Source organism: Onychomys torridus, chromosome 14 (genome assembly GCF_903995425.1).
Source record: "Onychomys torridus chromosome 14, mOncTor1.1, whole genome shotgun sequence".
In the NCBI taxonomy this organism is placed as follows: Eukaryota; Metazoa; Chordata; class Mammalia; order Rodentia; family Cricetidae; genus Onychomys; species Onychomys torridus.
The window spans coordinates 5,568,410-5,583,091 of record NC_050456.1 but is presented as its reverse complement, the minus strand read 5'-3'; the positions used below and the strand labels follow the sequence as shown (position 1 = coordinate 5,583,091).

Below are 14,682 nucleotides of genomic sequence, written 5' to 3'. Positions count from 1 at the left end.
AGGAGGTGGGAGAAACTAGGAGACGAGGGAGGGGAAATCGTAATCAGAATATATATTTTTTTGAAAATCTATTTTCAATAAAGAAAAAATATTTTTTGCAAAGCACATTCCTCTCTACTGGGCTTTCAGAACTTTACTAATGAAGGGCTAACGTGCTGTGACCAGAAGAACTTCTTTAAAGATCACTAATTTAAGCACAAAATAGAAGTTATGACCCATAAACTAGACAAAATTCTGCTAAAATGGAACATACCATTTAAAAGAGAGAACTTTTAATTATACTTTTTGTTTTAAACAATGGATAACCACTGAGGCTGACTCATGTGAAAACTTTCATCTCAGGGCCCATTGGGAGGTCATATGAATAGGACCCCAAATCGCTGGTATAAAGAACAGTTGTGGCTAAGGGCTGGACCATGTGATGAGACGGGTCTAGCCTAAGGATACTCATTTCCCTAGGCTTATAGTCTGCTCTTGGGTAAACTAATAATATAACCTCAAAGAGTCTCAAGGGCTGAGACTTACTCCATATGTGGTTACTCACAGCCCCAGTTCAGGGGTGCCTCTTAAGGACTACAGTGTGTATATCCCCCACTATCCAGAATTCATATTCAGATTTCATTGAATGAAATCCGAGGTGATGGTGTTTGGAGTAGGGGGTGTTTTAAGAAATCAGGTCATGAAAGTAAAGCCCTCATGAGTGGAGTTAGTCCCCCACAGAGCATCTTGACCTCTGCCTCCACAGAATGGGAAAGCACTGGGAAAGCTTTCCAAGAGTGAAGAATTGTATAGAGTCCAATCAAACCAGCACCCTGATTTTGGACTTCCATATTCCAAAACTCTTAGAAATAAGTATTTGTGATTTAAGCCACTTGGTGTGGGGTCATTTGTAAGGCCAAACCGGCCAAGACTGCCTGATGTATTAGAGTTACCTGAGAAACAGCAGCTACAGATATGTACCTATGGAGGGACTAGCATTATAAGGAGGTGCTCATGCCATTGTGGGAAGCAGATGAGTTCTCAGTGTGTGTTGCAAATTCAGATCTGAGCCGATGTTGCTAGCTTGAGTTTGCAACACAGGGTGGGCTGAAAGGCTGCAGAGTTTTCTGAGAACTTCTGGGGCTGGAGGTGGGTGCTCTGAGTGCTTCCATGCTGCAGGCCACTTTGTCCCTCAATTCTGGGGCACGTGAAGCAAGAAAAAATACCCAGAGGACTCACCAAGTGTCAGTGCATGGATCCCAGGGTTCTTAGGCAGGCTGCCAGAGAGGCTGCTAGCATAGTGCACAGCGGATGCTCAGTGTGGAAGGGACAAGGATGAAGGCCTGAGTATGCATTTGAAAGCATTAAAATGCAGGGATTGCTGGACCATACAGAGAGGCCCGGATGGCTCGTTCACAACCTGAAGTGTTTATCACCACACAGACAAGGCATGTTGATAGATACCTTCACTTTGCAAGGGAAGCTTGTTACAACTGAGAAGTAAAACAGGATAGTTAACTTTTTAACACTGAATTTACTCACCCGAAGTCATCAAACTGAACAATGATCATAGCATATGGGGGACAACTGGACTAGGGCAGGAAGGAAGATTAGAATCAACAGGACTCAGAAACCTGACCCGCTGAGTGAGGGAAGGACCAGTTATTTTACACATTATAGAAACTTAACCTCATTCCTCCATATTTACTAACCTTCACATTCGTTACCTTCACTAACATTCGGCCCTTGGCACAAATATGAAACAAGATGAACCATGTTTGTAGGTAGATTTATTTTAAAACCAACAGGAAACTGAAAGACAGCACCTCTGTCAGACACGACACTCCAGCTCTGCTTACATGCCACATACGCTAAAAGACAGAATGGGACATTCTTAAAATGACAGCTCTAAGTAGCAGTACCTGAATAGGGTGAGGCTCATGAAAAGTTGGTAGAAAGATAAAAGTTGGCTTTTCAGATAGAGTATGGTGCATGAGGTGCTTTTACAGGACTGCGGGAACAGTGACTACCAGTGTTCAATGCAGAGTTTCTAAATGTCCAAATACTGCAAAGAATATTGCTGCAAGAAACACAGGGCTCAAAGTGCTCTTGACCATTTCTGTTTAAGCTACACCAGGCTGAATTATGGAAAAGCTCTTTGAATACAGAGTGTTCCTCATTACAGCTATGTATGTCCAACTTCAGGACAATAAAAACGATTCAGATGCCCTTTATTCACAGGGGAGCTTGCTCTTTCTGAGGGCCGATTTCTGTGCCCATGGTTTCTCTCTCCCTACTGCGCTTCTCTTTCACATCTTCCCTGTGCTTTTCTTTCTTCCCTAGGACCCAGATTTCTTCTTTAAGGGGATTTATTTTCCTTTGTGTACAATCATTGGGGGGCCAGAAAAGGAATGGACACGTTTTTTGTGTGTATTTTGAAAGGAAGTATTTTCCACAGAAATGCCTGTTCATCTGTAGAACAGAGCTGAAGAGGAAATCAAGGCGTAGGAGGTAGCTTTGCTTGAAAGCCTCTACTCTAGGGAAGTGCACTCCTGCCGCGGGGCCATGCAGTGTCACAGCAAATGGAGACAGTCACATGAGTTCTGCAGCTATCTGCGGGATGAAGGTGGCCCGTGCTGGCCACCGTTGACAGCGTTTACTCCTCGGACAGCTGGGGCCCTGTAGGAACATCCTGTGCCCAGGCTGCTCCGGCCTCATCTCCAGGTTCTCTCTCTCCTTCCACAGAATCATCAGGAGTGGAATTTTCTTGGGAAATGCCCACTTCAGCCTCTGGTTGATCTTCATTAACATGGTTAGAATTGACATCGAGCTTTCCATCTAATAAAAAGAAAGATTTATTTGTTGCTATCATGTGCCAGACAGTGTGACAATGTTACTCTATTAATCAGTCTCTACACAGGGCAGACTATTACTTTTATTATAACTGTCACTATTGTGCCAATCAGTAGTGACTCTGAGAAGAGGGGCTGGGTACTTGCTCCAAGCTTCACAGCAGCGACAAGAGCAGGGGTTCTAAGGCCAAGACTCTACACCAGAATTGTTTGGAGTTGACAAAATCTGCATTTAATTAACTTGATGTTCTTGAGACAGTAACTGCCTGCATTTAGGTAACTTTTATTGATAAAAGCCTGCCCATTTTCTGTCCTCAACGTAAGATTAAAAATGTTTGGTGTGCTGGGGAGTAGTGCATGCCTTTAATTCCTGCACTCAGGAGGCAGAGGCAGGAGGATCTCTAAGAGTTCGGGGCCAGCCTAGGTTATAGATTGAGTTCCAGGACATCCAAGGTTACACCTTGAAAAACTTAAAAAAACAAAAAAATTGATCCACAGCAATGAAGGCAAAACCGGAAAAATAGTCTGTTAGTGACAAATATTTCTTTTTAAAAATAACTTTGTACAAACCATTCAATTACACCAAATGATAAATGAGCCACATTTCATGAGTAGAGATGAAAGTGGCTTGGAACAGTTAATTGCACATAACGAATGTTATTATGTATTTCATTCATAATATCGAACTGTAAAAGTGTAAAGGCTTCTAACTTTAAAGTATTCTGGTAGCCATCGGGGGACATTCAAGGTCTATTCAATGACCTTAAAGTCCTCCATGAGTGACCCATGAGGACACCCACCACTCCAGGGCAGTCATCAGAATTTTGTGTCTGGTTGCCAGTGACATCTCAGCTGACTGTGTTCTGTGCCGTGTCCCCAAGCTGGGTACCCCCGAGGCTCTCCTGGTCTAAAGATGACACAGTTTGTCTGTATACAGGGCCGGTGTCACAAAGCCCGCCTTTCCCGTGAAAAGGAAGGGCACCAACTCAGCGGCTGTGTACATACGCTTTTCCTCCTGGCTCTTATGTTTGGCAGCTTCCGACTGCTGCTTCTCATAAACATCCTTCAGGCTCTTACATGTCTTCTTATGCACGAACCAGTGTGATTTCTGGCAGGTCTGATCACAATATATCACCTGAAATCAATTACAAACTCGTTTTCATTTTAAGATTTACAATAGCATGGTTTCCCAACAAACATTAAACCAAGCACTATTCTATAAAAATGCTGTTTTCCATACTTAAAAAAATAAAACTATTATATGATATGTGACTGTATATAATATAGCTATGTGTTAGTCCAAGAGGCTACAAAAGATTTGATATCTGGCGTATTAAGAATCTGTGACCCCAGCATTTGGGAGGTAGAGGCAGGAGGGTCAAGAATTCAAGGGTGGCCTTAAGAGAAAACAAAACTGAAAAACTCAAAAGAATCCCTTTGCATTTCTGGTTGCTCACCCGTTCTAGCACAGCCCTGGAGACATGTTCTGGTGCCGAATTGCCCCAGCTGAAGGCAGCCTGCCACAGACGTGAAGTGTGACCATGGACTTAAACATTACTTTTACTGGGCTTTCCGATGAGCAATAATTAGCACACCCTGAACCCTATTTCACTCGGGAGGAAAGAGGCTTTAGGAAGTAATCTAAGCAGGTAAAGCTGGAGAAGCCGATGAAGATGGCAGATGCTAATGTCTCAAAAGAAGTTGAAGAATTTCAACCTTGAAATCAACGGATGAATTGATATTACCTGCAGGATTTAGAGAGTGTACCAGACACGTACACATGCACTGGAGGAGAAGAATAATCAGATATGTATGTTACAAAGGTAACTCCAGAAAATGGGGAGTGGAGTTCTTACAGACGGTTATTGTTGACAGTTAGAAAAGCGTTATTTTAAACGGGAGGATGATAGAAGACTGAGAAGCCAACATGAAATGTCTGGGTTTGCTGTCCACACCAGCCCGTGTCCTGGTGCTCTGTGATCTTTCTATTTTCTCTCCTTCATCCTTTCATCTTTTTCTATGTGGGAGTAAACACAGGAACTGAGGCACACAGTTGAAGGTTAATTTGCTGTGTTCACTTATTAGAATTTATTATAAAACTAATTCCAATTACTACACTTATGTGATGATAACATTCAAGTGTCAGCTTGGAGCAGTCTTACTGACGACACATCAATGAATTTGGAAGGATTTTGCTCTTACCATTTTGCAAACCGAACATCTTTTACTTGCTCCTTTTTCTCCACAGGTGGTGCAGAACTCAGCATCCACAAAACCCACTTGTCCTGTGATGACTTGGGTAAGCACAGAGAACGCAGTGGGATCAGACCCCTAGGAGGGTGAAGAGGGGGACATCCACTGAAATCCCCAAGGAAGAACACAGAGGTATCACTGACACATGGTATTGACTAGAAACAGTAGCGAGGCCCTCTGCATGTGACTGAAAGTGAGCGGCTTGATGTGTTTGTGGGTCCCCTGGCAATGGGTACACAAACTGGCCTTTTAGACACCACTCCCTATGGTGCAATGCCTTACTCAGCCTTGATGCAGGAGGGAGGGGCTAGGTCTAGCTCCAACATGGTATAACAGCCTGTGTTGACTACCCAAGAGAGGCCTTACTCTCTAGGAGGAGGGGATGGGGGTGGGATGAGGGTAGGTGGGGGGAGTGGGAGAAGAGGAGGGAGGGGAAATGGGTTAGTATGTGAAAGGAAAGAAAATCTTTATATACATATACACCTGTGCAGCAGGGACCCAGGCATCAGAACCGGCAGGAGCAGCAGTGACTGTCACGGCCACCAGCCTGAGACCCTCACATGACAGCAATGAGTCAGTGTTACTTCAGAGGTATAAGGTCTTGCAGCACCACAAAACCCACACATGGAGCTATCCAGGGAGCCCAAAGGTAAGTTTTCAAAACAGTTTAGGGAACTTGCTTCTTGAACAGGGGACCACACTAAGTCTCTGCATGCCAGGCAGGTGCTCCATCACTGTATTACAGCTTTTGTATCCCTTTTACTTTTTATTTTGAGGTAAGATCTTATGAAGCTCCCTAGCTTGCTTTCGAATCTACTCAGTAGCCCAGGCAGGCCTTGAACTTGTAACTCTTCTGGCCTAATCCCAAGTAGCTAAAATGACAGGCCTGGACTGTTAGGTCTAGCTTAGAATATACAATTCTTAAAGGACAAAAATCTTTGAGAGAGAGATCTTTCTAAATGACATTAAATACTATCTCAACTTTATTATTAACCTTTGCTGACAAATTAAAATCACCAGAAAAAACATTAAACATTATGCTTTATAAAATGTAATTACTCTCTTGTGGGGCTAAGATGCTAATGTGCCCTGACTCTCAAAAAAAAAAAATTTTTTTTAAATGTATTTGTATCGTGTGAGTGTGTGCCAAGGCTGCACAGGTGGAGGTCTGAGGACAAAGCAGAAGTCAGTCTTTCTTTCACAGACCACAAACAACCATATTCTCACTATCTCCATGCATGGCCGACATGGGCCAGTCTCCTAGAAGTTCAAACACAAATTTTCCCTTATCTACCCACGTGGATCTCTGTGATTAAAATCAAGTTTTCAGGCCCGGAGGCAAGTGCCTTTGCCTGCTGACCTTCTTGCTGGCCCCATAAACAGAAAGCTGATTCTTTAAAAAAATATCATTTTAGTGTGTACATGCACTGGTACATGCCTATCCTGGCATACCTGAGAGGTCAGGGACAACTTAGGAGAGCTGGTACTATCATCTCACCATTGGATTCAAAGACTGAACTCAGGCTATCAGCTTATGCCCTCTGAGGCATCGAGGTTTTATCTGAACACCAGGATTGCCAGGTTTGCTGTCTGACTTCTCTCATGGAGGTGCAATACCAGTCTCCACTCGGCAGTGCTGGGGACTCTGTGACAGCCGCTGCTAGTCACTTCTCTGACATAACTGTCCAAACTTCTCACCAACAGAGAGTAGTATGCAGCAGCGGGGTGTAAAAAAGTTACAACCTTTATTCCACTGGACACACGTGCAACTCAGATTCCGTGGAGAGCATCTTCCCCTCGGGTAGACCTTTTGTTCTTCCTGCCTGCTGGAGATGGGAATGTGTCCTGCAGGAAGTGTCTAAAGCCTTGCAAGTCTGTGCACACAAACATGCATACATGAGCTCTATGGGTGAGGAGTATGGGGCAGAAAGACGGACGAGTGGGGCATTCCTTAGTCCATTCCTGAGCCATCCTGCAGCCCTGGCCGGCTAGCTTGGGTTATTTGACTGTATGTGAAGAAGTAAATCTTTGCTGATTTGAATGTTGGCTGGAGCTTGCTATGGTCATCCACAGTAATTCATCTTCACAATTTGCTATGTAATCTTCTAAAAGCCCAAATGGCAAACAGCCAACTGTGTTAAAAAGGAAGAGCGTTTCTGTGTGAAAGGCCCAAGAGCGTGTGAACAATGACTGTCCACATTTAACCGCCGTGCCAGGACTGCTGGAACCCCTTCTGTCTTGATTCTCCACACTGAGGATGGCAACCCAGCCCCCAGTAGGCACAGAGAAGTGAACCAAACTCCCAGAGGGACAGAGGGAGCCGCGTGGCAGGGACCAAATTGGGCTAAAGGCTAACACAGCATTTGGTTGAAATGCTTGGAAAAGTGTGACTCAAGGACAGTGTGAAGCGTCTTGTGAAACAGCACTTCCATGTGTGACAAAAGACGGTAAGTAATTTAACACAGCAATAGAATGTACTTCCTATGGCTGGGATATGCAGGTTGCTGTTGTTGTTAATTACAGAACATTCCTAATTAGAGGCACTCAAGGTGCACCGAAGAATCAGGGACACTCTGAGATTATTGTCTGGAACCACAGCCAGCCTTGTGCTGGCTCATCCAGCAGTAGTCTGTGGCCTGAACTCTGGTACCCTAGATGACCAATCTGTGCGTCCATCTACTCTGGAGACTTCTACTAGCAATTCTTACATGTATGTGTCTCTATCTCCAGTAGACAGGTATCCAACGTTCACAGAGGTGTAAAGTCTTTCTCTTATAACTACCTACTTCCCTATACAGAGAGACACTGTCAACTTATTTCCAGTTTTGCTCCTAAAATTGTCCTGAAACAATAAAAACACAGTCAGAACTTGTCCTCAGGCTCACAACATGATGCGGTGGCCGGGTCGTACTGGACAGTGAACCCAGGGAGAAGAGCCTTACGATTTCAACTGGAGCGATGCTTCGCACCAGCTGCTGGAGGAGTGTGGCTTCGCAGTACGGGAATTTCCTGATGCTTTCTCTGATGATCTTTTCCTGATACACCGGGAAGCCATCAGACGCTCTGCCTTTCAACAAGCTGAAAGACATAGTTTAAACAGTTTCGGGTTAAAATTGTCAGTGTCTCCTCCAATCTCACATGGAGGGACTCCACCTCGATTGTTATTCAGACTAAACAGCAGACCTGACCATGTTTCCAAGATCTGATTGTCACAAGCAAAGGTGACAGCCGCCTCAGAGGGCTGAGCAGTGTTCTCACGCCGGCCAGCTACCCACGACCTAGCCAGCTGTCCGCAGGAAGAATGAAAGCTCAATGAGCCACACCCTCGTGACTCAGTTCCCTTTTCTCAGTAAGTTCCCTGCAGTCAGAGGGCAACGGGCACACTCAGCCCTGCCAAGTGTGCCAACAGACACAGGAAGTGCCAGTACAGCAGCCCACATCACAGTACACTTCATCCCATCACGAAACTACCAAAACTATACCTGCGTCCAATATTGTCCTTTGTTTCTGGGAGACTAAATGTGACTCCAACAGCGTCTGCTGCTGCTGCTACAGTGTCAGTTTTTACGTGAGTCACCAGCTTCAGAGAAGGCAGGCTGAGTGTATTTTGGCATGACAGGGTAGAGGCAGTACCTTTTGATCAGGGTCTCCAGTTTATTCTCTCCGTCTTTGAGGAAGGTAATGCACTTCTGAAAGATGCAGCTGATATAGTGCATTTTCATGGCCAGCACCTCATTCATGTCTCTTTGTTTCATGCACTTCTCACAGATCAAATCCATCACTCTGTAGCATTTGCCGAGAGCCGCTGCTTCCGCCAGCAGAGGGTTCTCATTCACAAGCATCACAATCTGGAAGAAATGCCACGGAACACTGAAATCCCACAAAAGATGTCTCCATGTATGGAGAGGCAGTCGGCACAGCTGAGGCCACGACCGCCCAGGGTCTTCTCAGAATCACATGCGCTACTGCACAATTCAAATCAGAAGGCACATTGCTGCTACTCTATGTTATAAAGCGAATACGGTATTGGGAAATCTCCTGATATTACAATGACAATGTGGTCTGTCTCTGTGCATGCTGAGGAGCTAGCATGCCTGCCAGAGCACAGTGCAGCACTGTCTCTGAAAAGCGCTTCATAAATGTTTTCAGTGCACCTGCAAACCATTCATTACACACAGGTCAGCATCACAGGAGTCAACGACTTCTAGTTAACATGACTAAACTCAATAACCCCACAGGAAAACTACAATCTCCCCACTCCCTTCCCCTTCCTTTGCCTTCCCCCTTCCTCCTCCCCTCCTTTCCTTTTGGATTTTGAGACAGGTTCCATGAATCCCAGACTGGCCTTGAATGTGCTAAATAAGGATGACTCTGAGTTCCTGATCCTCCTGCCTCCACAGCCCAAGCACTGGGGTTATGGATGTGCACTGCCATCCTTGTTTATGAGGCACTGGGCTTCCTGAATGCTAAGCAAGTGTTGTTACTGAGTTAGACCCCTAGTCCTCAAATTCTTATTAATTACAAGAAAATCAGATCACAGAAAGAAATCTAGAAACAATATTAACTACATTTCTTTGTGGAAATTTTCCTTAAGATGAGTCCAACCATCCTCAATAATGCAATTATGTTAAAATGGAAACCAGAAATAGCTTTGAAAGGGATAATAGTAGAAAGTTATCCAATCTTACACATTCTGGGTCCTACATTTCCTATTTATGTACTAATTAAGCTCAAATTTAACGTAATCAGAAGTGTTTTTATGAGCTTCACTGCAGGGCATATTCCATGAAGTCAGTCTGCAGGAGACCACCTCAAGGTCCTGATGGCCTAACAGGAATGAAAATGTGTGTGATGTGGCCAGGGTGTGTGCAGCAGTCAGTACTTCCTAACCTATGTGTTTCAGCTCAACCCCTGTGTCTGGGAGGAGACTTTGTGGATTACAGTCTCTTCGGACATGAAGAAAAATCATCTGTGAACTGATATAATGTGACTTTCCTAGAAATCTAACGTAGATTTGAGGTCAATGAGAAATTCCCTTTGACACTATTCAACTTATTTGTAATCAAATATTTTAAGATCCAGCACATTATAATAAATTATCAGACTTCAAAGAAGTAAGTAAAATTGAATCCTTATTAGTAAATTTGCTGATTATTCTCCCTACCAAAACAAATATTAAACATTAATTTGTGGGGGTTGGGGAGACAGATGTCTCAGTGGTTAAGAACACTGGCTACTCTTCCAGAAGATCCATGGTGGATCCCAGGACCCACATGGCAGCCCCAAACCAGCCATAATTCCAGTTTCAGATGCACTCTGGTTTCTACAGGTACCAGGTACATATGTGCTACACTTACATACATGCAGGCTTGGCAGCTAAGAGCACTTACTGCTCTTGCAGAGAACCCAGGTCAGGTTCCCAGGACCCACATGGCAGCTCACAATCATCTCTAACTCCTGTTCCGGAGATCTGATGCCTTCTACTCACTTCCCAGAGCTTTGCACACAAGTGGCACAGGAACATACCCTCAGGTACACATGTATACACATAAAATAAATATTTTTTAAAAACTAATTTATAGAAAAAATAACCTGTGATGTACAGAACTCATTATCTACCCTCTTATACTTCTGCTAATTGTGATCATTTAAAACTTTTCAATATTTTATATATGATGTAAATAATCAGGAGTACAGACTTACAAGCAAAATTCTTTTTTAAAAATCAAAAATAGTCTATAGTAATGACTGTTTTTAATTGAGACACTAGGCTTTCTGTATTTTATAAAGCAGAACTAAGATTGACGACGACTCTGATCTGTAGCTACAGAATTACTGACACATATGTGCTGCTCACAAGGAACACTCACATTAGCCTCCTTCGTCTCCAGTGTTACAAAAAGGAATAAGGGAGTCCTAATTATGCACTACCAAGGAAAGTAGTATATTCCTGTCAGCATCGAATCGAGGTGAGTCTTCTTTCTCCACGGATGCCTCGCAAAGAGCATGCTCCTGCAGTGGCACTTTCGCTACTTTTTACTCTGCCCCCATTTTTTAAATTGGTACGTCAGCAACCTTGGGCTTGAAAACCACCTGAACAATGGACTGCCACACATGCACTTGCCGGCTCTTCCCTCAGAGGCCCTTCACAAAGCTACTGTGATTTCCCCGAGATTTTGTCTTTCTCTTAGATAACCACTATTGTCTGGGCACCAGCACAACTCCCCGAGTCCCTTTTAAAAACAAACACATTGCTACAGCAGCCATGTAACCTAGATGCAAACGCAGCCATTTTAGACACAAAAGCAATGAAAAGGTGAGCTGGGGAGAAGGCCTGTGCTTTTTGAAAACGCTTTGGCTTCAGGAGAAGGGGGGGGTCCCTCCTCCTTTGTAACCCTCTGAAGACACATGCCAGCTTGAAGCTGGGTGAAGCAGTAAAGTAGGCCACACAACAAAAGCAAGGGGCAGCTTTTGTACCCAAAGTATAGACAAAGGCAGAGGTCCAGGTGGATGGACTGCCTGTCGCTACAGACAGCAAGGCTGGGTCTCGAGAAAGGACCACAGTGCCAAGTCTCTACAGACTCAACCATGTTGATCACCTCAGATCATATTGCCTGCAAAAGGAGGCACATATTCCAATTCACTCATAATGGATGTATCTGTAAAGATACTGAAAATAGGACAATTTTAAGACATTTAGCAGAAATAGTGGCTGCCGTGCAAATGTCAGAAATGATTCCAGAACCTCCCTGCAAAGAAACAGCTATGAGCTGGGTGGTGGTGGTGCACACTTTTAATCCCAGCACTTGGGAAGCAGAGGCAGGTGGATCTCTGTGAGTTTGAGGCCAGCCTGGGCTACCAAGTGAGTCCCAGGAAAGGCACAAAGCTACACAGAGAAACCCTGTCTCAAAAAACCAAAAAAAAGAAAAGAAAAAAGAAAAAAAAAAAAAAACCAGATATGAAAATCAGAGAGAGAGAGAAAGGGGATGGGTATTAAAGTCAGAGAGAAGGGAATGTGTATGAAAGTCACACAGAGAGAGAGAGAGAGAGAGAGAGAGAGAGAGAGAGAGAGAGAGAGAAGAGAGAGAGAGAGAAAGAAGGAAGGGAACGGGTATGAGAGTCAGTAAGAAAGCAGGGGACTTCACTCCAAAGTAGTGTGATGACCTGAGTCTTACAGAAACAGCTACATTCTCTGCATGAAACCTGGTCCCTTCAGCCCAACTGGTCGGTGCCTAAAGGCCCACTGAAAAGGCCCATCTGAGCTCCTAGGGGTTCTCAAGGACAGCTGTACTGCCCAGGAGAGAGCAGAGGAGTTTACAGGTAAACTCTAAGCCTCATCTTCCTCAGATTTCTAATGTAGCTTCTGTTGTTAAAACAAAACACACACACACACACACACACACACACACACACACACACACACACCAAAGTCAGGTAGTGGTGGAGCATATCTTTAATCCCAACACTGAGGAGCCAGTGGCAGGCAGATTTCTTTGTGTTTGAGGCCAGCCTGGTCTGCAGAATTTCAGAATAGCCAAGGCTACACAGAGAAACCCTGTCTTGAAAAACAAACAAAAAGAGCTCAGAATGGCTCTTGGAACTCACACTGAACAAGCTGAAGTCTGATGCCTAAGCTGACAATCTGTTGGCTTCCATTGACAGCATTATCAAAGGCATCACATATTCACTTGCAATGAAAACATGCTTATATTTAGTGAAATTGTTCCACTTCTGAGTATTCTCACAAGGATAAGCATTACCGTACAAGTCAATGGTGTGCCACCCAGATCCACGTTACCAGGCCTCACACCAGGCCTGCCATACTCAGCATGGGCTAACAGTTTCCTCTGGAGAACTTCCCTCATTCAAGGGAGCTGCCTCCTTTCTTCTGTCTGGCAGGTTGTTCTTTTCCTCTGGGGACAGGCCCAGGCCAATGACATGCTAAAGGACATTAATGACTCCCACTTTCTCAGGGCTGGAGCCAGGCTGTCTGCAGCAATGCCTAGGGATAAGGTCAAGTTAAGTGAGGCTAGCATTTCCCTTCCTGGCCTTTGCCCTGCCTCTGGTCTCCCTCACCAGCTCCTGGCGCTCAGTGAGGGCACTCCTGCCATGACTCAAGCAGATCTGGGAGCTCCCTACAAACCCTCATCTACAGGACTTGGCCTGAGACAGACCCGGTGGCATGTGAACATTTGAGACACTGGAGCAACGCTGATCTGGAGAGCAGATACAACAGACGCTGGGCTACCTTGACGGGGTGGAGGTTCGTCGTGGTGATGATTTTGTGCAGTGGTCCTGCCAACTTTGGGGGCAGTTTCGGCTCTTTATCCAACCCCTGGGGTTTAGTGTAATAATCCAGCCTCTCCCGAGGGAAGAAATTGTTGATTATAGCCACACAATCATGCTGACCTTTAAGTAGAAAAACAGAAAAGCTGTTAGTTTATCATTAAACACAGGAGTCTGGGCTCTTTTTATGATGTGATGTTGCTTTGGGAGTAAACATGTACAGTGTTTTTATTCTTTGAGAAAAGAGTAGAGAAGGAAAGGAAAATACATCAGAGAACATTTTCAAGCATCTTAAAGTAGAGAGATAGATTACCAAAAGAAAGTATTCAACTTAAGAACCCTAAAATTATTTCATAAAAACTGACTATGATTAACTATCTCTTTTTAAACCTTAACACCAATGATACTCATGTTTCCCCCAAGACATGCAGGTACATATACAGACAATTTAAATATATTCTATGCAAAGTACGTTATAATCACTAAATTATCAAGTAATCCCCGACCCTCTAAAATTGGAGAGAAGCTTAGCCTCTTTCTGAACTGAAGTAGAGGAAGCTTTTGCTCCCACAAGCTTGGAATCAACACCACAGCCCCTCACAGGTTGCTAAGCCACAGCCCTGAGCTATTGGGTTAAACAGAAATGTGATGTTTCCCCAGGAAAGCTGCTGAGCTGACGCTGCTCCTGCTGTCCTCTACCCACTGCTCCCTCTCCAGAACTTCTCTGGAGCCACGAAGTGGGCACTCTGGGCAAGCAGGTAGGACGGAAGGTAGGGCGCATTCCAGAGCACCCAGCTCTGGACCCTGCCGAGGTCTCCAGAGGGACAGCCTTTCTCTCCTCTCTGCCTGCCGAGGGCTAAGGGATCAGACTGCCAGTCTTGAAGAGAGTGGTCAAGCCCGGTGTGCCTGCCTGGCTCCTGTCCTTGCCTACAGGGTCCTGAGATTCTGCCGACACTGACTGCAGGCACATTGCACTGCTGGCCATCGGGCCCAACGTGTGCACTAGCAGGTGCTCTACCTGGTACTCAGCATTCCTGAGGCTGAGGAGAAGAATGATTCCTGCTTGGGGTAGGTGGCTGTAGACCGTGGCCGCACAGGCACAGGTACCGCAGCCCTTTGTGCCTCTGGCCCACAAGCCTGCAGGCAGGCTTTCTTTACCTGGATGCCTAGGAAATGGCAGGTGGAAAACAGCGACTGTGCAGTGCCCCCCCACCCCCACAACCGCAGATCCCAAACAACCACCCAAGAGTCTGGAAGAGTAACCAAGGGCTTTCGAGAGCCACAGGGAAGCTCACATTTTAAAAATTAAAAA

The 14,682-nt window shown here is 44.9% G+C and overlaps 1 protein-coding gene across 1 annotated transcript in view; it reads right to left on the bottom strand.

The window, feature by feature from the left end:
* Positions 1–1,747: 1,747 nt before the first annotated feature.
* The window catches only part of Ankmy2 (ankyrin repeat and MYND domain containing 2), a 42,747-nt gene continuing 29,812 nt past the window's right edge, over positions 1,748–14,682 (bottom strand). The window contains exons 5-10 of the mRNA XM_036206185.1: positions 13,333–13,493; positions 8,718–8,932; positions 8,027–8,162; positions 5,034–5,162; positions 3,837–3,966; positions 1,748–2,817 (exon numbers count right to left, since the gene is read on the bottom strand). Of these exons, the coding sequence (XP_036062078.1) occupies positions 2,636–2,817; positions 3,837–3,966; positions 5,034–5,162; positions 8,027–8,162; positions 8,718–8,932; positions 13,333–13,493 (953 nt within the window). The 3' untranslated portion in view covers positions 1,748–2,635. The remainder of the gene's footprint in view (positions 2,818–3,836; positions 3,967–5,033; positions 5,163–8,026; positions 8,163–8,717; positions 8,933–13,332; positions 13,494–14,682) is intronic.